This window comes from Crocodylus porosus, unplaced genomic scaffold (assembly GCF_001723895.1).
Source record: "Crocodylus porosus isolate Cpor-Errol unplaced genomic scaffold, CroPor_comp1, whole genome shotgun sequence".
Taxonomy (NCBI): domain Eukaryota; kingdom Metazoa; phylum Chordata; order Crocodylia; family Crocodylidae; genus Crocodylus; species Crocodylus porosus.
The window spans coordinates 75,196,247-75,218,778 of NW_017728931.1; the positions used below are offsets into that span (position 1 = coordinate 75,196,247).

At 42.2% G+C, this 22,532-nt stretch overlaps 1 protein-coding gene across 3 annotated transcripts in view; it reads left to right on the forward strand.

Moving 5' to 3' along the window:
• OSBPL8 (oxysterol binding protein like 8) overlaps positions 1–22,532 on the forward strand; it is a 139,068-nt gene that overhangs the window by 37,862 nt on the left and 78,674 nt on the right. For 2 of the 3 annotated variants that reach the window (XM_019543178.1, XM_019543179.1), the window contains exons 2-3: positions 5,823–5,934; positions 16,522–16,558. In XM_019543178.1, the coding sequence (XP_019398723.1) occupies positions 5,881–5,934; positions 16,522–16,558 (91 nt within the window). In that variant the 5' untranslated portion in view covers positions 5,823–5,880. The remainder of the gene's footprint in view (positions 1–5,822; positions 5,935–16,521; positions 16,559–22,532) is intronic. The other variant, XM_019543184.1, reaches the window with a different exon arrangement.

Here is a 22,532-nt window from a genome sequence, read left to right on the forward strand (position 1 = left end):
AGGCTGATAACAATACATGGAGCAATGCCACAGAGAATGGTAGAATCTGAAGTTTGAATGCAAAATTAGTGAATTGGGGTTGCAAACCAATTGAGCAATGTTGTTTGAAAAAATATCACAAGCTGCTTACCTTCCTGTTTATGTTGGAGGCTATTAGCACGCAACATATGTGCATGCACAAAAACAAGCTCAGCCTCAAAAAGCCTGCAATTAAGTGATATACAGGATGGTAGGAAAAGAAGGATACAGGCAGTCCTTGGACTTGCAACACAATCAGTTCCTGACAACTGAGTCTTAAGTTGAAATGTTGTAACTTGAAACTGATTTTTTTTTCCCATAGGAAACGATGTTATAAATGGGGGATTGGTTCCTGAACCAAGGCCTTATGCCCTATTTTCACCCAAAATTAACCCAAAATTTTGTATAGTACTCAATCAATTATAGACTAGTAATAAAGCTACTTTTATTTATTTTATACTGGACTAGGACTTATCTTTTTTTTCAGTACAGGTAGTGCTGTAGTGGTAGCAGTGGCAACAAACTAGCACCAGACAAGCTGCCTGACAAATGGTTCCCAGACAAGTGGCATGCTGCTGCTCTGGCCACATGTCCAGATGGGCATTGGGGGTGGGCATGTGGCCCCAGATCTGCCCCAAGCATAGCCTGCCCAGCCCCAAACAGATCTGGGGGCACACATTTCCACCCCCTCACCCCATGCCCTCCTGGACAAGTGGCAGGAGCTGCCAGATGAGCTGCAGCTTCTCCCATGCCCATCCATAGCCCCTGCTCCCAATGCCACAGGGCAACTGGGCAGGGAGGCATAGAGGGACTTTCCTATCACCAGGGTCTTAAGCCTCCAAAAATCCCCCCCAGTCCTGGCTTAAGCCTCCCTGGCCTCCGCCACCCTCTTTGCCTGGTGATTTCCCCACCCCGCTAGCAGCCTGCCCCCTCCCTGCACTTCCCTGGCCAGAGGGGCCTGCTTCCAGGAGAAGTGGCGGTGGGATGGATCCTTGACGTTGCCGAGCCTCCCTGCTTGCCCCAGGGCCAGGGGCAACCTTTTGGCAGGCCGCCTGGCCCCTACCATGCAGGGGGACACGGGCCTTCCCTCTAAGGCAGCAGCACCCCTGGGGACATCCATGAGCGGGGCAAGGTGGGCCGCTGTTGTCCGAAACCTCAGGCACCTGATTCAACGGAGGGATCCTTCCAGACCCCTGGGCTGGGTTACTGATGGATTGTGCTGCCTTCCGCAGCCTTGGCCTCACCCCTGTGCTGCCCCACACCAGGCCTGGCCAGCCTGGCCCTTCCTGGAGGGCCCCTGGGCTCCTGGTGGCTGCAGGAGCTTCTGCAATGCAAAAGCAGCTGTGGGCCTGCTCCTTTTTTTTTTTTTCTCTTCCAGGCCCAATCCAAGTCTCCTGTCCAGCACATCCCCGGCAGGAGCGGTGACGGAAGCACTTGGATGAGCTGCGGCTTCTCCTGTGGCTGCCCATAGCCCATGCTCCCAGTGCCACTGGAGCAGGGGCTATGGGCAGCTGTGGGAGCAGCCTGGCATTGCCCACCTCACCATGGGAGGGAACAGCTGGACAAGCTGTGGCTGAGTTACTGGGGCTGTGGGAGGAGTCATAGCTCGTCTGGCTGCTGCCCCCATACAGTGAGGCAGGCAGTGCCAGGCTGTTTCTGTGGCTGCCCATAGCTCCTGTTCCCCGCACTGCCAGAGTATGGGCTGGTGCAGCCCTGGCACTGCCCACCTGGCCCCAGCTTCTTCCGTACCCACCCATAGCCCCAGTTCCCAGAGTCCCACACAGCCCCATCTGGGCAGCGCTTGCTCCAGCCCCAGTCTATCTCACTGCAGGGGCCTAATCTGCCCCCACATGGCCCTTCCTTTCCCCCTCCCCTTCCACTATGATGGATACAGCACTGTGAAGCTGAAACCCACACCAAAACTTGGAAACCAGTGTCAATTTACAAATGTTGCAACTGCTGTTTGTGGTAACTTGAACAGTTGTAAGTCGAGGACTGCCTATAGTACAATGAACCCTTCATACAGTTGTCAGGTACAGGCTTTTAAGCAAGTCTCGCTGACAATTTTCTTCATCTGCCCCTTAAGTTGGTTCTCACCAAGAAGATTTATACTCTGGTTGTTAGCATAAGCTAAATCCCATCTTTGGACTTTTTCTCTTTTATTATAGAGTAGCTTATTAATGTTCTGTGGCAGCTGTCAATCTTTGGTATCTTATTGAGTGTAAGCATCTTGGAAAGAAGCTCAGCTCAAAACTGTGTGAGTCTGTTACCCAGGTTAGCTAGCTAAATTAAACTAGTGTGTACCAGCATATCTGTGCTAAACTTCATATTCATTTTGCTGGGTAGAGGGGCAGTCAATCTGTGCTCAACTCTCCCCTCCCCCCCATTTTTCTCCTGTTCCATTTTCTTATTCAGAATTATCTTGGAAATAAGGTCCTGGATTGCTTCCAGTGTGTGTGTGGCAGCATAAAGTTGGATCATGGCAGTTGACAAGGCTTCTTGTTCTCCTTAATGAAATTATACTGTACATTTGGTGACTAAAGTATATACATTAATGATCAAAATGTTCAGCTTGTGCTTTCTTTCCTTTTTCTTTTTAAATACACCAATTCATTTTCAGTGGCAGAATCTGTATGGATGTTGGCACATGTCATTTTTAGCTCTGCCTTATGGAGTCCTTATCTTCACTAATATTGTGGTGTAGCAACCATTTGTAAATGCTCACGTTTTAAAAACAGGAATGGTAAATGTTCTCTTTCACAAGGAGAGGCTATACTGCAAAGTTGAGGATATATATAGGGCTCTGTATCGTATGTGATTATGCAGATGCATAATTTGTGTTCCTTTTACATTTCTTACTAAGTGGTACAATAATCTAAGCTTTCACGTAAATTAATCTTTGGCTCTTTTTTACAATTGTGAAGGTAATCTTTGCATGGTGAGCAGTGTAAATAGTGCTGTGATTACTTTAAATAGCTTGGAACATAGGTTTGACTGGTGTTGACTGTTCCAATTACCTCTGAGATGCTGGCTCTAATCTGAATTCAGGATACTTAAATATTGACTCTTTTGTTTGTTTTTGTTTCCGATTATATTGGCAGAAACACTGTGCTAATGTATTTCATTGCTGTTAGATATAATGGTAATACTTGGACATGATACAGGAAGGACATTTGTTACTAGCTTTCACTGTGCTAGTGTAGGGATTAAAGAATTCTCTATTCCTTTCAAAGCAGGACAGGGGAGTCATAATTTCAGAAACCTTCACTGAAGTAGCATAAAACAATTTAAGCAAACAAGAGAAACTGGTAGTACTGTACTAAAGCAAAGGGGCAGCCAGAGGGGGAGAGCCTGTAGGAACAGTGCTTCCTAATGTAGTAGGCCGTAATGCGTGCATCTTTAGATATATGATTTGATGCGGCTGCAGTCCAGCCAGCTCTTGTGTGCTAGTAGCTTGCAAGAAATTGGAGAGTCCAGCTATAACTGAAATGAGATGTATTGGACTCATGACTGGTTCATGGCTCTTGCTGCTACATACCTTCTGGGAGGGCTGTGGGCGGGGGGGGCCTGTGCCAGGCTCTTCCTGGGGGTGGGATGCATGCCCCTGGATCAGTGACAGGAGGTACATGGTGCCACGCTCCCCCTTTTTTCTGTGGCTGCACTGATACCGCTCCCCCCTGCTGCAGTAGCCTGCTGCTGGGCTGCTGTGGCACTTGGAGGGAGGAGGGACCTGGCACTGGCACCTCCTGCCCCACCTGGGGTGAGAGCCAGGAGCCCTGCACCCCCAGGCAGCGGCTTCAGGCCCATGTGGAGCAGCTGGGTGCAGCGTCTGCTGCCGGGAGTGGGACCAGGCTTTCCTACCTGCCCTCCCCCTTTTCCCCGGTGGGGCTTACAGTTCCCACTGTCCGGGACAGAGCCAAAACCAGAGCTGCTGGGGTGCAGCTCGGACCTGCCCGCCCCAGGAGTGATTCCTGCAGCCCGGTCCAGCCTGCATGGGGTCAGAGCCGGGAGTCTCGCACTCCCGCCAGTGGCTCCAGTCAACCTGTCCCAGCCCCTGCACCACCACCGCTCCCCACTTCCCCTGCTCCGCATGTGACCACCACCACCACCCCACTCCTCCCCTTCCTAGGTCCGGCCAGAAATCTGCCTTGGGTAATAGGCACAGCAGCAGGTTTTTGGCTTACCAACACCACCTGTTTTTTCTGTTCAAATCCCTGTTAACGGGCACAAGTGGGGAATGGGCCATTCCCCACTCATGCCAGTTAACAGGGATTTGAACTGAAAAACGGGTGTAAATCAGTAAAAACTGAATGACTTAAAAATCAGTGAAAATCAGTAAAAACTGAGAATGCAGAACTATAGTCATATGACACTAGGAAGCAAGCAACAGCAACCACTTGGTGCTGAAAAGTGCTGTTTACCTGCTAAGCTTGTTGACTTGGCCAAAACTGACGTGCTTCCCTTTACTGAAACTCTGTATTTGAGTTGTCCTTAAACTGTATACTACTACTTGCTTGTTAAAAGAGCAGAGACCTAAACATAGAAATTGGCTTGAGTTCCACTATTTTCTTGCTTCACCATCTATCTTTCATGTGGAAGTCACGGGGCCTCCCAAGTGGTAGCTTCTAACACAGGTCAAGGTCGTGTAACATATAGTAAAAATGCATTGAGCTAGTTGAACCTATCACTTGGACCTCATTCCCTCAGTGTATTAAGCGTTCATACTTTAACTTGCCCTCAGGTGGAGTTGCAGAGTTCTTCCATCCTAGATGGACTCCATGGCCGCATCTGGAAAAGGAGGGGCACGTGCTTGCAGTGGCACAAATTTTGTGGCATTTGTGCCTTAGCACATGCCGCTGCACATGAACTTTGTTGCAGGACAAATTGTCTCACTGTGGGCAAACTGTATTTGCCCAGCCCCTCTTGGCTTTTCAGCCAGCAACAGCTGGAGGCTGGGGCCAGCACCATGTGCCTATAAATGACATGGTTTTGCTTATTTCCTGCCTCAGTTTATTATGCTTGTAAAATTGGGAGGAGGCTGTTTTTTAATTGAATTGGCTTGGAGTTCAAAACAAGCTGGTGCCTGTCTTTTGTAGTGGGTTTATATGAACAAACATCAGACCTTAGCATCCTGTTTCTTGTGCCTAAAAGAGAGCAGAGAGGGCCTTTTGAATCAGAGTGGTTTTGGTTTCTGAGTTTCACTCCTCCAGTGACAAACGGGAGTTCACTTATTGCCTCATTTGTGACACAGCTAGTTTTTGGGTAAGTCACTTTGCACCTTCATGCCATATCTGCAAAGTGAAAACACTTCTCAAACTATTGGGAGAGCTTAAATTGTATATACATTCTGACTACAGCGAGTGTCACCGATCAGTTCTTTTTCTTTAAAAAGTGGTTCTTTGTTTAGTACAGGTTTTGATATATGATAAATGGTGTTTGGAACTTGGAGGCTGTTACAAGAGGTGGTGGTGGGGAAAACCTGGTATTTCCTATCACTTTTTTTATGAATGCGGGGACGGGTGTCTTCTGAGGAAAATGGTATGGCTAACTGTAACTACATAGCATAACATGCAAAATGAGATGGCTTAACTTTGGTCACTTCATTTTGTAGTCCTTTTTTTAATGTTATAGCCTCTTTTTGGGGGTAAGCTGTGTAATCCTCAAACACAAGTAATGTAATCAGCATATAGTAGCAGCTGGTCACTTTCTTCAGTAATGCAGTGTTCCGCAGTTGAGTGGTGCCAGGGATGTTGAGGAACAATTATATTAAAGCCTGAATGATTGCAACTTTGTTCCTTTTTTAGGATATGCATGTTAGCAGGATGGAAGATTTCTAATTGAAGAAGAGGAAGAGAAGGAGATATGCAGAGCAACATGGAGACTCCACTTTTTGATGGGGAATCTGATAGAACTTCAGTGAGTAGCTTAAATATTATTTCCTGTGTTCGAGTTCATACTCCTGAAATAAAATGCAAATGTTTCTTTATTATAAATGGGTTCTCAGCTTGTAGTTGTGCATATAAAATACAACTTCCTATGTTGAATGTAAATATAAAGTATGCATATCAGCAGTAGTGAAATGGACTAAGATTTGCAGAGCTTGCCTGTTGACCTCGCATGTTACTTTTCACTGCTACATAGTTTCTATGTATGAAAACTTTTGATGGGACTTTGGTATTCACCCTTTTGGTATGGGAAGTGGGGAAAGGCATTTGGGTAATCTTGATGGCCACCATTTGAGTAGGGCAAGATTGTATTTTTGTCCATCAGCAGTTTTAAGGGCAGCATTCTTTGAAGTGATGAGGGAGCAAGGAGGGAATGATGGGTATTAGCAGGACTATTTCAAAGGCAAAAACACTTAACAATTGGTTTCCATGGAGGACTGAAATTTGAGGCAGGTAATATCAACCATTTTCACTTTGCTACTATTAAGGATTTCTTGACATATTTAACATTTAAAAAGTAGCAATTAAATTGGCCAAATATATCTTAATTATAGGTGTAATGTGAAATATTGCATGTTTCTATTTTTTACTACAGCTGCTGTTAGACATATTTTCAAATGGCAAGAACAGCCTAGCTTGGTTTTCATTGTACTAAAGATGATCAATAGCACCTTTTTTATTTTATTTTATTTTTTTTGCTACTAGAAAACTTTTAACATTGAAATCTGTTGCTTGCTTGACGTTTTTGACAAGTAATACAGAAATACTATTTTCACTTTGGAATAGGGAAGAACTGAAAAGTTGGGCTAATTCTGATCTTTTTATGAACAAATGTGGAACATTTTTTTTGACAGACATGAAGTGCTTTTGAAAGATCCTTTTCAAAGGAGTATGAATAATACAAAAATTAACAAGTATGGATTTGAGGCAGTTAATTTGACTGAGCTTGTCTCTGGAGGCCCAAAAAAGTGAAAATTTTGATATGTAGAAGATCACGGTCATCTTGGAGGGCTTTAATGGGAGAAGTCCTGTTAGGGTTTCTTGGCAGGTGTTGGTAGAGGGAGTAGAGCTTTTTCCCCTTAATTTTGTGTATAGCAGGCCATTTGCCTGTGTTCTAAAACTGATGTAGATAAATCCCTTATAAAATTGTATCTTCTGTGCTGTTAGTACAATCTTTCCTGTTCTCGTATTGAACAGAATTTTGTCTCTGAGCAGAAGCTTTGGAATGCCATGGAGCTTTAAATAGTTTTGCTCAGGAGTGGGCAATTATTTTGAGCAGAGGGCTGCTTACTGAGTTGCAGCAAGGCTTCAAGGGCTGCATGACAGGCAGCCCAGGGCAGATTAATTTTCAAAAATTTTTTTTGGGGGGGCCCTGCGGGCTGGATAGAATGGCCTGGTGGGCCGCATCTGGCCCCTTGGCCGCATTTTGCCCACCCTTGGTTTAACTGATACAGGATTCAGTATGAAATCTCTTTCCCTCCCCCCCCTTTTTTGAAGCTCTTGTATATTTTTGTGAACTTTATTTCATTGGTGGGTAACCTGCAGCATCACACAGTAAGCAAAGCTGGGAGGTAGATGCACAGACTTTGGTGTTCTCCAAATAATTTCTCTTTTTAACAGTTGCTGCACATCTCCATGTGTTTAAAATAGCATTTCTACTACTACTGTTAAGCAACCATTTACTGACTGGTGGGGGGGTGGAGGGTGAAGATAAGAAAGAGGATATTTGGCAATGGGAAGACATGGTACTAGAAGCCAGGAGGGAGATGAAATGTGTATAACAAGAAGCTTTGAGGTACATAAAGAAGAGGTGATGGCTTATGAGGTAGGTAGTGACAGATCTGTCAAGCCTTCCAGTTGAATGATTTTAGAAAGGTATGTGGAAACAAACCAGCAGCGGGATTCCTGGAAGAGGTGGTAGAGTAGAATATATGAAGAGATTCAGGATCTGGGAGAATAAAAAGAATTGAAGGTTATTAAAATCTTGCGTGTCTTTGAAATGAAGTATGTAGACAGAATGAAAGGCTGGAGAAAGTAACTTGAAAAGGGTATATCTAGATGGCATAAGGTTGCAGATGTATCTGAGCTAGCTTTAGGTGTCGGAAGCACTTGAGCTGCTTTAGCAAAACTAACTGGCCTGGGCAGAGCACCACACTAATGTAGCTGTAGTGCTGCTGGTAGCCAGACTAGGCTGGTATTCTCACCTGGCACTGTCTTACAGTTTATGGACATGGCTACATGCACTGAACTTGAGCTATATTAATTATTTAAAAGCTTTTGAGAAGAGAAGAGCATGGCTAAGTGTGTTTCTGATATCAAAAAACGCAAGTAGTAACAGGAGCCTGTTTATCTCACCTAGCACTTAACCTGTGTGTGGTTTTACTCCAAGTTTGTAGGAAAAGCAGCTCCCCCCCACCCCCAAATACAAATTGTTGCTTTCTTACAGAATTTCACAGGAGAATCAGGTAACCTAGGAAAGAACACAAAAAGCTAAATATGCTTAAAATACCAAAATGAAGAGAGAGTATTCTGTGTCCCAAAAATAATTTGCCCAAGTCTCTCCAGGCATATTGTCTTAACATGGAAAATTTAGGTTGAATACAGACCAAGATGACAGATTTTTTTATGTGATTTTAAAAAAATATGTATTTTACTATCTCAGAGATGTGCCTTTAATAAAAAAAGGTTAGATTTAAATTACAGTCCATTCAGCTCACTTGTATTTTGAAAGAATTAAATTTGTCTCTTAAATAGTTTCCATTTAAACCTCAGACCGTCTCTAGTTGTACTAGTCTTTTTTTTTCATATAATAAATGATCTGTGGCTTTTTACCAGGTTTTTAAAGAGAACTGCCAACCTTCTGGACTGTGCATGATTTCTACATAGTTTTCTGCCAACTCACCTTATGGGCTTTTTGCTAGCTCCATTGGTGACCTGCCAAATGTATTGCTATAGTGTTGAAAAATCATGGCTTCCCTATTTCATGCATAAAACTAGGGGTTTGGAAGCTTCAACTTGACATGGCTCCTTGCTTCATGATGGGTATTTGATGCTTGCTTCCCATGCCAAATGAAAATTACCAGGGTTATCCTCGGAGATTTAAAATGGTGGTGATCTTGCACACCTGCCATTGTGACCCTTCCCTAAACAGTGTCCCTGCCAGTGTGGCAGAGCAGTTGACTCCATGTTGCCCCCAAAGGCAGTAATGGCCTGTAAGAATGCTGTGCCAAGTTGCGTGTTCTGTACAGTGGTATTATTGTTGTGATTTATAGATTAAACCCCACTTACAAATACTGGATTTTTTTTTTGTGATTCCTTTAAAGGTTGGATTTTTTTTTCCCCATCTTAAATCAGAAAATGGGGTTCCTTTCATATGTAGAAAAAGTTGCTTATGTAAAATACTCCCTAGTTTTCATTAGGAAACGACTGTTCCTTCTTTTTTTGTGTGTTAAACGAGGAAAATCAACTGGAGCATTGTTAACCAGTAATTTTAGGTGTAGGTCATTTTTTCCTTAGTTTTCCAACTTTTTGCATTTTAATTTTTAGGTGTAGCAAAATGCAGTGAAGTATGATTTTAAACATCTAATGTTATAACCCCAGGTTCTTAACTCAGAATTATAGTCCGTTGAATGTCTCTGTCTCTCTGTTAGGGAGTGATTTGAATTTAAACTATTGGCAAATATACTGGTTGTTTTTTGTTTGTTTTTTTTAATGCACAGGAAATCAGAGCAGTTGGGTAGAGGGGGTCGGACTTGATGATCTATTGAGGTCCCTTCCGACCCTAGCATCTATGAATCTATGAAAAACTACCCAAGATCACGTTTTGCTATTGTTATTGCTCATTCCAAGAGTTGTTTATGTGTATAAAATGTCTCTTTTTGCTAGAGGTGTGTTTTGCCCATCTTTACATACAACAAAGCCTCCACCTTTTTCCCCCTTTAAACCTAAGAAACAGGTTCTTCCTAAATTGTGTATTAAATAGTTTAGATATGACTTCAATGGTAACTTTTGTTGTTCTTTCTTGGCCTTCTGGGCACACTAGCTAAAAATAGCATTCAGTAGGGAAAACTCTGGAACTCATTCACTCCAATTATCTTTACCTTTTGGAAGTCTAAAATATCTAATAAACAATAATTTTGTAAAAATTAATAGTCTTATTTGCTGACCATGGCATTTTTTAAAAGCAGTCTCTTCCCTTCCACCCCCGCAATGTCTGGGTAAAATTTTCAAAGGCAGCTAAACCTGATAGAAAGTCCAGTGGGATTTTCTCTGCATAGATTAAGGTAGTTAGTCATGTTAACCTGAAGTCCGGGCAGGGCGTCACTTTAGAGACGGGATTCATTCAAGAAGACCTCTTCTGAAAAAAAGTTAATGTCTAGGTGCCACGCTTCCCTGCCCTCTCTTTCTAAATAGGTTGTTGATGTTTCTTCATATCTGAAGGAATAGACAAACAACTCCAGATCCTGATGGCTTCCCTCCCAACCCCAGGTGAACTCTACCCAGATAGATCCCCACGTGCACACAAGCTTCCCATCCCCAGGTACACCATACCTTATGCAGACCTTCTTCTTTTTTCACATTTTCATTTTATGGAAAGCTCAGTGGTTCACAATATTTGTCAGGGTTCAGCTTTTGCTCTTAGGTTTACCATGTGGCATGTTGCATGTATCTGTCCTAATTGAGGTTTTCAGGCCAGTCAATTGACCTGTCAGAGATTGTCAATTGACTGCATATTTTTTTTTTGACCAGTCAAAGATGATAGCAATTTTACAGGACAACCCAAAAATCTTTTTTTTAAATTTTCTTGACACAACTGTTTCTTTTAAAATTGTGTGACACCTTTCCTAATAGAAAAGGTATGCATTTTCTGTGTATTATTATTTGGACCTATTGGGAATTTTTTACTGTTTTGACAGATATTTGACTGGTTAACTAACCAAACTTTATTTGATGGGGTCAAATACCCAACCTTAGTCCTAATTGGGATGGCTTCTCTCCCAATCTCAGGTGGGCCCCCACCTGCACAGCAGAACCCAGCACTAGACTAAGTAGACACTGGGGAAAGGTTCCAAATAACTTAGAACAGGGTTCTCTGCCACCACCCCTCTGACTTCCTTGAGACTGAACCTGAGCAGCACCCTGGACCTGCTTTCGGGGCTGCTGTGAGCTGCCAACTCTACTTAATTGCTGGGGCAAATAGCAAATTTCTTTGACCCTGTGGAGACTGTGTAGGCAACTTTGCTTTAATCTTCTGATTAAATTTACCCAGGTGTGTAGTTGATTGTAGTAGTTTGTTTAGATCAACATAAAATTGCACTTTAATTGGATAGTTTTGTATAGGTATAAATTTGTTAAATGTTTATAGTGTGGTCTTTTATGTTAGAAAATAAAGTACTGAAACCCTCTTCCATGCTTTGGAAAGCAGAGCTCATTGGGCTCCTGTGGCTTTAAGGTGATTACAGAAACGTTAGAATACTTGAAATATCTCCATACTGGAGGATTTTGCTGGCTGCCAGTAATCCCATAGGATTTGTTTCTGGATACAAAATTCTCTGTGGCTTGACAAGGGCACTCAGTTTGTCTTCCTCATTTTCCCTGAGAGGTAGAATGATCTACAACTGACATTTAGTATAGTCTCTCCCTCTAATATTTCCTCCTCCTTTTCTAGTCTTCTTTGACTGAAGCGCAGTTTTCACTTACAGGTAAGAGGGCATCTGCTGCTCTGCAGGTTAAAGCTTCATGGCTTAGCTGGTAATTGAGCAGTCCTGAAAGTGCTGGACCTCCAGGAGGGTAGCATATAAACATAGGTTCGTTCATGTTCCCATTTGAGTGCAACCACTTTCTTTTTTCCCTCCATTGGAGGTGTAAACTTTTGGTTAGTCTGGCAGAAATCTACTTGAGGTTCTCTGCAGGAAGTGCTCATCAGAGATGTACCATCTGGCTTCATCAGAGTTTGAACTCCTACAGTATTCTTTTAAGGAAGCTGTAGAGAAACATGATGGAAAATTCAGTGCTTTAGCATATCAGCTTTTGAAAAGATCAGTGCTTTCAAATTGTGGACCCTGTCTATATAATTTGAAATTTTCTTCTTGTGGTTTCATTATTTTTTGACAGTATGATTGGAAGAGCCTTTTTAATAGGGAATAACTTTCATCTCGACTACCATATTTATTCCATTCCAAGATGAGGCTCACCCTCTTTTCCCCCCCACCATTTTAATTTGGGAGGGAGCCCCTCATCTTGGAATTGAGTACAAGGAGGGGGGATGGGACAAGTGGCTGCTAGAGACTTGGGCTCCAGCCCCAGCCCCTACCTGGGTTCAGGGTTAGAGCCACAGCTGGACCTTGCCTCCCCCACCTCACTACTGTGTCATGTCCCCCTGCAGCCTCTTCCCCCTGCATCTCCCCTGGCATGCATTCTCTGGTCCCCCACCTGCCCTCTTTCCTCCCCTCTGCTTTCCTTCTTACCCTTGCTGCATGCTGGTAGGCTCCATCCACACTGCAGCCTGGGCACTGAGTCCACAACCCAGCCCTATAGCAGCAGTGTGCAAAGGGGTAGGCATATCCAGAGGGCAAGTTACTTGACTCACACTGGGGGTAGAGAATGAATGACCCTACAATAATTAGGTCCTATACATGGAAAATTATAACTAACTTGTACATTTTTCCATGTATAGAACCTAATTATTGAGGTGGGGGAGGGGCCGTCTTATATTCAGGGTCATCTTGGAGTAAATATGGTTTGTTTTTCAAGATGCTATCAGACAGTCTACCCATGAACTTGCACGTATTTATTTAACTAGACATATATATTTTAAAATCAGTACAAGTTACTGTGTTGACACTCAAACTGGAAAAAGCTGAGGGTTGTTAGGAAAATAACTGTTACTCTCGCATCCCTCCCCCAACAGAATTTCAATATTTCATCGAAGGGGAAGGAGCCTTGGCCAAATATTCTAGAGCAGACTGTTCCCCTAGATGGAGCACATGGTACTCAGTTGAATAAAGGTAGATTGAAAAGTTTCAAGCAATCCTAGTATTTAAATGTGAACTTATACTGTAGAAGTCAAGGTGTAGAGGTGAACCTAATTGATTTGGAGATGCTCAGAGTCGGCTGGTCTCACAGCTAACTACCTCTTTATATTGTGCAAGTCAGTTAGTTTAACTGGTACAAATGTCTGTAGACAGGTGTTTTAAAAGCAGTCATAAAAATGCATTGTTAAATACTTAAAACCTTGGATCCATTTTTCTTTCCTGTTCACACTTGAATTCCAGGTCACTTACCCAGGGTATTAACTGACATCATAGATTAAAGTAATCCATAGGCAGTTACTGTCTGTCCTGTATTAAAAGTTTACTTAATATAGTGCAGCAAAACGCCATGAAAGAAGGGCTCAGCAGGCTAATAACCTTTTTCCCTTTAGTAGCCTGTATGTACAGTCTTAAATACATTTTAATCTGTGATCATAATTTAAGGATGTCTTTTTTTTAAAAATTTTATAGCGCACCCCTGCATGTCATAAGCATTATTAAAGTGTCACCTGCACTTAAAAAGAGATGTTGTTTCATAAGCAAGATACTGGATCTAGCTTTTGGGTTTGCTAGCCTTTTAAAAATGCTTTCATCTGAGAAACGACTAGGTATAAATAAAACTTTCATGGGGACAGGTCTACTATTTGTCATCGGGTATGACTGCTGCCTTTCATGACAATTGTATTTTGCTGCTCTTTACTCAGGTTTTTTTCTTGCCTAATTTAAACAGGCATGTGGGGAGGAGCTAGGTCTCATTTCATCATGTGTATCGGTGGTTACTAAGTACCAATCCGTGCAACTTGTGTGAATTCCCTGTAAGCAATGGGACCGCACCTGTGCTGGAGGATCTGGTTTTAATATTAGAAAATTTGTTACTGATGACCAGTGATAGTCTGAGAAATGCAGGCTTAGTTTTCAGTTAGCACATTTTTAAAATCAGCACTCAATATAGAATTCCTGATGCACTCTTCAGAGAGAACTTTATCCTTTTAAGGTAAGTATTTTTGTTTCTTTGGGGGGGTTGAAATTACTTAGTTAGGCAGTGTTTGACCTACAGTGGTGCTAACTGCAGATGCTGCAGATAATAAACTAGGAATCTGGGAGATATGGGGCTCTTTTCGTTTAAAAGATGCTGAACTGGATTACTTCTATGAAGAGAAGATATAAGCATAAAAATATATGCTTTGATTTTTTTTTTTTTTTGATTAATGGTAAAGATGGTGTCTAATACTTATAGTTTCAGGCTTATGCTGGGTCAGCTGAGAATGCAGTCTGTCAGTATGTTCATACTGTTTATTGGTGAAGATCAAGAACAGAGTTAGGCAAGCTTGTGTTACATGCTGTAGCATAGCAGCACTTTATACCAGTCTGCAGGATTAGCCATGCAGTGCTGAAATATTTACATTAAAGGCCTTGGAGACACCTTGGGTGACTAGCTGTGCTCCATGATGACAGTAGTTCTCATGTTGTTACTTGCTCAGGGCTGTACTTTAGAGGCAGTTGGTATAGGGCCTGTTGCTGTGCTCTTCCAATGTTTCTTACCAGTATGCAAGTACAGACCATCTAAGGATTAGGTAATTTACAAGGGACCAAAAAATTTTTAAATTGTGTTTGCTCATTAATGCTTTATTTCCCACTGCTTGCCTTTTTCTTCAAAAGCCTTGAGTGTGTGAGCTGGCAGGTATCGGAACAGTGCTCAACGGAGAGACCTTGGTGTTCAGTGTCGGTGTCATTGATCCTGCTGGATTGATTCTTACACCTTTTAATGTACTTGTACATGTTACTGTTTCTCTTGGCTGTGGTGTCCCTATCAGATATAAAAAACAGTGTAAGATAATATAATCTCACTTAAGGGTGTAGTTTGTCCCAGTCTTGCTGTCTTATGCATCTAAAAGAATGTAACTATACCAGTCAATTGGCTCCCTTTTAATTTCTGGGATTTTTGCAATCAAAGTTCCTTTTCATAAAAACATTTTCTTTCACCTGCTACTCTATGCAAGACCAAAGTGCGCAGGGGTCACATTTGACTGCCTGACTAAACAGCTAGCAACTGGGGACATAGTCTTTTAAAAAACTGCCAAATGCAGCTAACTAAATTGAGGGGTTCAAAGAACTATTTTCCCTTTTTTGTGATGCATCATAAAGGTTACCTGCAACAAAAGTAGCAACATATTCAGACTGAAGAACTAATTTTATGCATCTCTGGGCTCTCCATTTAACTGTATGAATGGATTCTTTGAAGGCAGGAGACTTAGGATACCCCTTCGCAGACCTGGGTACCTCCTCACTTCCGTTCTCTTAACTCACATGCATACTGAGACTTTTTTAAAGTAGGGAAGGGTTTGCATGTTATAGGGTTTTTGTTTAAAACTTTGGGCTTGAGCATACTACCAGAATATTTACTTGTATATGGTGTTCTGTCTAAATTTATAATACATGTTGGACTAGGTAACACTTAAAATTGAAAGGAAGAAATTGGCACAGCAGAGAGGCATTTTGGAGTGACACGTCTTAAGAGGAAAGATGCATGCTTATCGTGGTCACCTATGCTTCTCTCCTTTTGATCACATAATTTGTGTATGAGTATGTGTGTCTCCAGTTCTAAGTCCTTTGGGGCAGAGAAAGACCACCTTTTATATCTGTACAACTTTTAGCATAACAGGGCCTCCAATCCTTATCGAGGCTTTGTGTTGAAATGGGTTATAACTTTACCTTGTACTCAGAGGTGGGGCATGCTATTACTCGGTAGCTCTGCTCCATCGTCCCACAGTGCATGAAGTCATATACACTTCAATGGAAAATAAACTGAGGAAGAAATGTGTATATTAAAGATATAGGTATTGTGCAACAAATAGGTATAGACACACATTTTGGAAAGTTAATGGGGAAAAAAAATGCCTCTTACCTGATTTACAAATGTTAAAGCTATAGAAAGGAAAGAATACTGTATGTGTTGTGAATGAATAACTGTGCTTACACTGAAAGTAAATTCTGAATTCCCATTGCACAGAATAATAATGCCCACCTGCATCATCCTAGTGGGTATTCACATGTAGGAGTTGGTGTTTATGTAAAATCTATTTAAAAGTGAACAGTTTATTTTGCTAGTAGAAAAAAATATCTCCAATTCGTTCTTCAGTGGGATTTCTGTCCTTTTAGGAAAGTGTCCCTGGTAAAGAGAAACAACATACAAATGGGCATGTCTCTGCTGTGTTTTAAGTGAACATTTGCAAATTTGTTTTACAAGTCCTACTCTGAAAGAGGGCATTTGCTGCTCACTAACCATACACAAGCTATTAATAGCCTCTCTTAAGCATATTTGTCAATTATGTTGCTTCAGCTGTTTGATTTCTAAACTGTTAATCTTTTAAGGGCTTGCTTTCAGTATTGATATGCATGTTGTTTTAGTTATAACTAACTCTGTCCTTCTTCTTTTCCTCTGCTGCCACCTTTGCATATTTTGCTTCTTCCTGGCCTGGACTTTTTTGTTTGCTGTTCCTCGTTCTCCAATTGCACTGCACAAACAGCATCTTGGTGAAATCAGAGACTCCCATGGACCATCAAGTAAGTGAGACTGCTTTCCTACATTATACTTAGATATATGAAAGGACATCTCTGTGGGAGCACATGAGTCACAGACTTTTAATGCAAGGGTTTTCTTCAATACATGGATGTTGCTGTTTGGTTTTGGTTCTTGTTTTTGTGAAACAGGGGGGTTTTTTATAAGGGGGGAGTGGGGCTGGGAAGAAAAGAACAGACAGGATCCTGAGAGAAGGAAATGAGGGACAGCAGCAGAGTAAGGACCTGGACTTCAGAAAAACAGACTAACTTGCTCAGGGAACTGATGGGCATGATCCCCTAGGACAGGGGATGTTAACTAGGGGTATGTGTACCCCTGGGAGTACTCTGAAAGGTCTTGGGCGGGCCAAGGCAGGGCAAGAGCAGGGTTGCACTGATGCTGTGCTGCTGCTGCTGCTAACCCCACCCCCTGCCGTGTTTGACCATTCGCTCGGCACCCCCACCCCCCTAGGGGGCCGCTGGGGATACACTTGTTAAAAAAGGTTGAAAACCCCTGCCCTAGGAGGCTAGTCTGAGGAGGAGTAGAGTCCAGGACAGCTGGTGGTACTTTAAAGAAACCTTATTGAGGACACAGGAAGTTAGTTAGCCTTCCCAATGTGCAGGAAGGCTAACTAACAACTATAGTATGGTAGAAGACCAACATGGCTTAGCAGGGAACTCTTCAGTAAACTAAATCAGAAAAGGGATGTTTATAAGACTTGGATAAATGACTAGGGAGGAATATAAGAGCATTGCTTGGGCATGTAGGGATGACATGGGGAAGAACAAAGCACAATTAGAGTTGCAGCTAGCAGGGGTTTGGAGGGTAATAGGAAGTGTTTTCTACAAACGTGTCGACAACAAGGGGAAGGTCAAAGAAAGTGTGGTTCCCTTACTATATGGAAAAGGCTGAAATACTCGATGCCTTTTTCATCTGTCTTCACAGACAAGGTCAGCTCCCAGACTACTGCACCAGGCAGCACAGTTTAGGGAGGAGGTGAGTGGCCAACAGTGGCAAAAGAACAGGTCAGAGACTACATAGAAAGGCTAGATGTGTACTAGTCCATGGGACCAGAGGGTGTTGAGCGAGTTGGCCAATGTGATTGTAGAGTCACTGGCCAACATCTTTGAAAACTTGTGGCAATCAGGAGAGCTCCTGGGTGTTTTGAAAAGGGGAAATACAGTGCCGATCTTGAAGGAGAACTGGTTAGCCTTACCTCAGTCGCTGGAAAAAATCATGGAGCAGGTCTTCAAGCAATCCATTTCTAAGCACTTGTAGGAGGAGACGGTGACTAGGATCAGGCAGTGTTGATTCACTGGGCAAGTCATGCCTGACCAACCCGATTGCCTTCTATGATGAGATGACTGGCTTTGGGTATGTGGAGACCAGTGGATGTGATATGCCTTGACTTTAGCAGGCTTTTATCTCCCACAATATTCTCACAAGCAGGCTAAAGTACGAGTTGGATAAAGTTACTGTAAGGTGGACTGAAAAACTCCCTGGATCATCGGGATCAGAGGGTAGTAGTCAAAGGCTTGATGTTGCCAGCCAGTGTCAAGTGGGCAAAATGGAGCTGATTATGGTTGTCTTTTGTTTTTGAACGTCTGTACCTGGCAATGATGGAATAGAATGTCAAAATTTGTTCTGATGCTGGATGTCCAAGGCATTGCATGCCACAGTGCTTAGGACATTTTTATTAGGGGAACACGCCAGAAGGAAACTTTTTGCCTTTTCAAACATTCTTGATAGATTTTTCTTTTTTATTGATAAACCTCTGGTAAATATGTTTTTACTAACATATTACATATCACCTGTTGGAATACAGGCTAATGGTAAGTGTGAGGTAATAGTGTGGGGGAAGTGCATTTTACGTAGAATTGTTAGCTGATTCTGATGGTCCTTCTGGTACTCAAACTTGTTCACAACGAAGATTTAAATTGAAGACCATATTAACCCCATATCCATTAAATGTTTAGGGTCTGTGATTGTTGCATGTGACTTTTGGTGCTAGGCTCTTTCAGTTAAGTACCAAGACTCCATATACAATGCGCAAGGAGTGTTTGATTCTTGAGTATAGACTCAACAAAAACCATCTGACTGAGGTGAGAAGCTGCATAAGCTTGCCACTGCGAAACCCTGAGGATGTGGCTGTCTTAATCCACATTTTTGAAGGTTATAGACTCCTTCAGCCTCAAAACTACTTCTGAGGGTGAGCCCTGGGAGGCCTTTCTTGCATTACATGGCTTCCAAAGGAGGAGTTCAGATAATAACCTGTTTGCCAATAAACTAGTGCTTAAAATGCTTCCATAGGAAGTGAGAAACTACCACCTTTGGCTGTGTTTTTGAAATCACATAATTGCCGTATTTTGTGTGGGAGTGGGGTGGGGGGTCTCCTCTTGGATATTTTCAGATCTCATCTCTGAGGTTGACATAGCTACAGGAATATTTAGTTAGTGGATCTTGGCAGGACTTCAGCAAAAGCTCGGTATCTGACTGCATTACTCTCTGAGTGGTTTGAGTGCTGTGCAAATTCTAAGGGTTTGAGTCTTGGGGTTTTTTGGGGTTTTTTTAAATGTCAAAACTGATGTTCCTGTAAAGTTAAGTGTTTTTGAGGCCAACACAAGTTTAACAGGGATTTTTTTTCTTAGGACTGCAATTTTTCACTTGGGCACTTTCATTATTCTACTAGGGCAAAGTCAAACAAGTTAATAACATGGAGTAAAAGCCCTGTAGCTGCTTGTAGATGGACTGCATATGTAGTGTGATTCTTTGTCAGGGAAGTGGCTGATTTGGAGTTATGTATAGAGCTCACAAAATAATATTTTGGGGTGTTCATCGCTCAGTTCCTAAAGAGTGTTGTACCACTTAGGATTCGAAAGCTGCTGCCTCAGAAAAACCATAAGGTTTCATTTTATAGAGGTGTTGAAGCACCTGGAGTTCTGGGTATGCAACGCTTCTGAGAATTAAGCCATTGGTATAGTTTTTTTTATTGGAGAGCAAGAAACTTACATAGGTGAAAGGGAACCTCAAGTGAGTGGGACAGCTCTTAAGATAGGGTACTCTCCATTTTCTAGCAAAGTTTGTGAACTGAAGTCTTCCCTTCGTTTTCCCAGAATTGTAGAGCTGCTTACCGTGTTAACTGGAATGGTCATAACTTTAAATTCTTTTCTTTCCCTTGATCATCTATCTCAGTTTTACAGATTTAAGTGGACTGTTCAAAAAAAAAAAAAAAAAATCAATCTGAAGAGATTAAAGTAAAAGCTCCACTTGTTCAAGTACATTTACGAGGCAAAATCCTCACCTTGAGGTACTTAAACTAACATTTTAAAATTTAAAACACTAACATTTTAAACTGCCAAAGAGTTCAGAAGAAGGAGAGTCCTAGCAGTTGCCAGCAGAAGGATAATTTATAGGTGTAATTTATTGCACTTTCGTTGCCTTGCCTAGGTGAGCCTTGCTGCAGGACAGAAGGCTGAGATGACAGTAATAATGAATTGCAGTCGAGGTTTGTGGACAGAAGTGATATCTTTTATTAGACTAATAAGGTTTTTGCAAAAAAAATCCTTTAAAAAAAATTACAATGGATTACAAACATTTAACAGGGTGCATGGTGGTAAGTGACTGATTTTTACCAAGCAAGTATCAAACTGTGGTGGTCTGTATTAATCCCATGTGCTTAATTCACTTGCCTTCTAAATTACTAATCAAGAATATACTTCCTGAGCCCTGAAACTTTCATGCTCAAGCATGCCAAGTACTATATAAGCTAAAAATATTAGGAACCATTAGAAATTAATATATTGTTAGCATCCAGAAATAAATTTTCTCAGGCTAATTCCTCAGATAAATGTGTGTATGTATTTTTAATATTTTACTCTTGATATAAATAACCAGTTGATACTATTTACAGTACAAGGGTTTTTCTTTTAATGAAAGCTACAGAGATTACAATATGGACACTGCATGCAATCTAGAGGGTGGGGGTGCTGCCATGTCATAATTAGAAGATTTGGAAAGTGATTATTACTTAGTAGTAGTAGATCCACTAGCAAACAGTAACCAGTAGAGGGCATTGTAGTACCATTATACAGAGACTTTTTATGTTGTCAGGTTCTGCCTACATGAAGCAGAAGAAACACAAAACTAGTTGCACTGACTTGGTATGTAAACAGAGAGAAGTAAAAAATGAGAAGGCATTAGGAGGGAGTAAACTTCTTAAGTGATTTAACTGGTTTTTTTTAATAACTTGGCTTAAAATTGTTGCTTTTAAAAGAATTTGAACAGGACACAAAGCTATATTTTAAACGCTTACAATCCATAAGAAAGTAGGACTAAGAGACCCGATGATGTTATCTAATCCAGCCCCTTGTTCAGGTCATCCCTGACTAAACCATCCTAGTCAAGTGTCTGTATAACTTGATCTTGAAAATTTTCCAGGAGATTCCACAACTTCTCTAGATAGCCTGTTCCAGTGCTTGACCATCCTTTCTTACAGCTCTTTATAACTAGGTGTGCTGGAAGTGTGCTGTGCAGTAGCTCCTTTAATTTTGGAGTGCCCCTGCACTCATCCCCCCCCTGCTGATTTGGCAGATGAGCCCTATTTGCCTCTCCACTTGCTCCTGATGGCTGGGGGGTGAAAACTCCAATTTAAAATATGCCAGTTTTTGCCCCCCATGCAGCTAGCAGCAAGCAGCAGGGCCAGAGGGGCCCCTCCACCTATCAGCAGCAGGAGATGACAGCCATGGCATACTTAAAACTGTGGGTTTTGCCTCCCTGCCAACTGGGGGGAAGTGGCAGGGCCCCTCTGCCAATCAGTGGGATGGGGGTATACAGGAGAAACTCCAAGATTAAAGGAACTGCAAGATTAAGGGAATGATTAAAGTGCACTTCCAGCATGAATTCTGGTGGTCCCTATTCATAACCCCAGAGGCTAGAACATGCCTTTTTCTGAATCTCATTCTTGCATTTTTGTATGTGTGCTGACTCGGGGGTGCTATAGAGTGCTAGTATCCCAGGCACGAATCTAGAGAAAAGTACTTGAATTGAACTCCACTTTTTTTCCCCTTCTCTAGTCAGGGTGAGCAACTGGGGTCTTCCTCCTACCCAAGTTGCTTGAGTATCAGCTCGCACTAAGTTGTACTGCAGCTATTCTCAACCAGGGTGCCATGAGATCCTTTTAAGCATTGTGCACAAGATTGGGTATGCAAACACATACACGATTCAGGAGGTAAATCCAGAAATTTCAGATAGGAATCCATAGTGTCAAAAATGTTGATCCATTATGGTGTTTGAGTTCTTTGCAACAGAACACTTGCTCTATCATTTTTTGTATCAAGCAAATGAAGTTTAAGTTTTGAAATGGGATGCCTCAATTCAGAAATGTTACAGGGGGTGGGAGGGATGCCCTGAGTCTAAAATGGTTAAGAACCACTGGTGTAGTGTGCACAGAAGGGAGCCTTAGATTTCTGCTCCTCTGTTACAGCAATACAAGTAATAGTGAAATGGGGACTGCTACCTTACTTCCTCATGCTGCTCACTGTGCTCAGGTACTACTTTCTGCATTTCATTGTAGTGGTATTATAGTAACAAAGAGGGGAGATAACCGTGTGCTGGATAAAAATGTGCTTAACTTGTGGATCTCATTATGGCAGGAGGTTTTAGAAGCAGAGTATACCCAGGTTCATAAAGGAATTGGTATACCCAGATTCAAATTCATGGATAAAAAATCCACTAATATCTATCATAGAATCATAGAAGTAGGGTCGGAAGGGACCTTATAGATCTTCAAGTCCAACCCCCTGCCAGGGGAGGAGAAAAAAAACTGGGCTCAAATGATCCCAGCTAGGTAGGCATCAAGCCTCCTCTTAAAGACTCCCAGGGTAGGAGCCAGCACCACTTCCCTAGGAAGTTGGTTCCAGCTCCTAGCTGCCCTGACTGTGAAGTAATTCTTACGGATGTCTAATCTAAACCTCCTCTCCA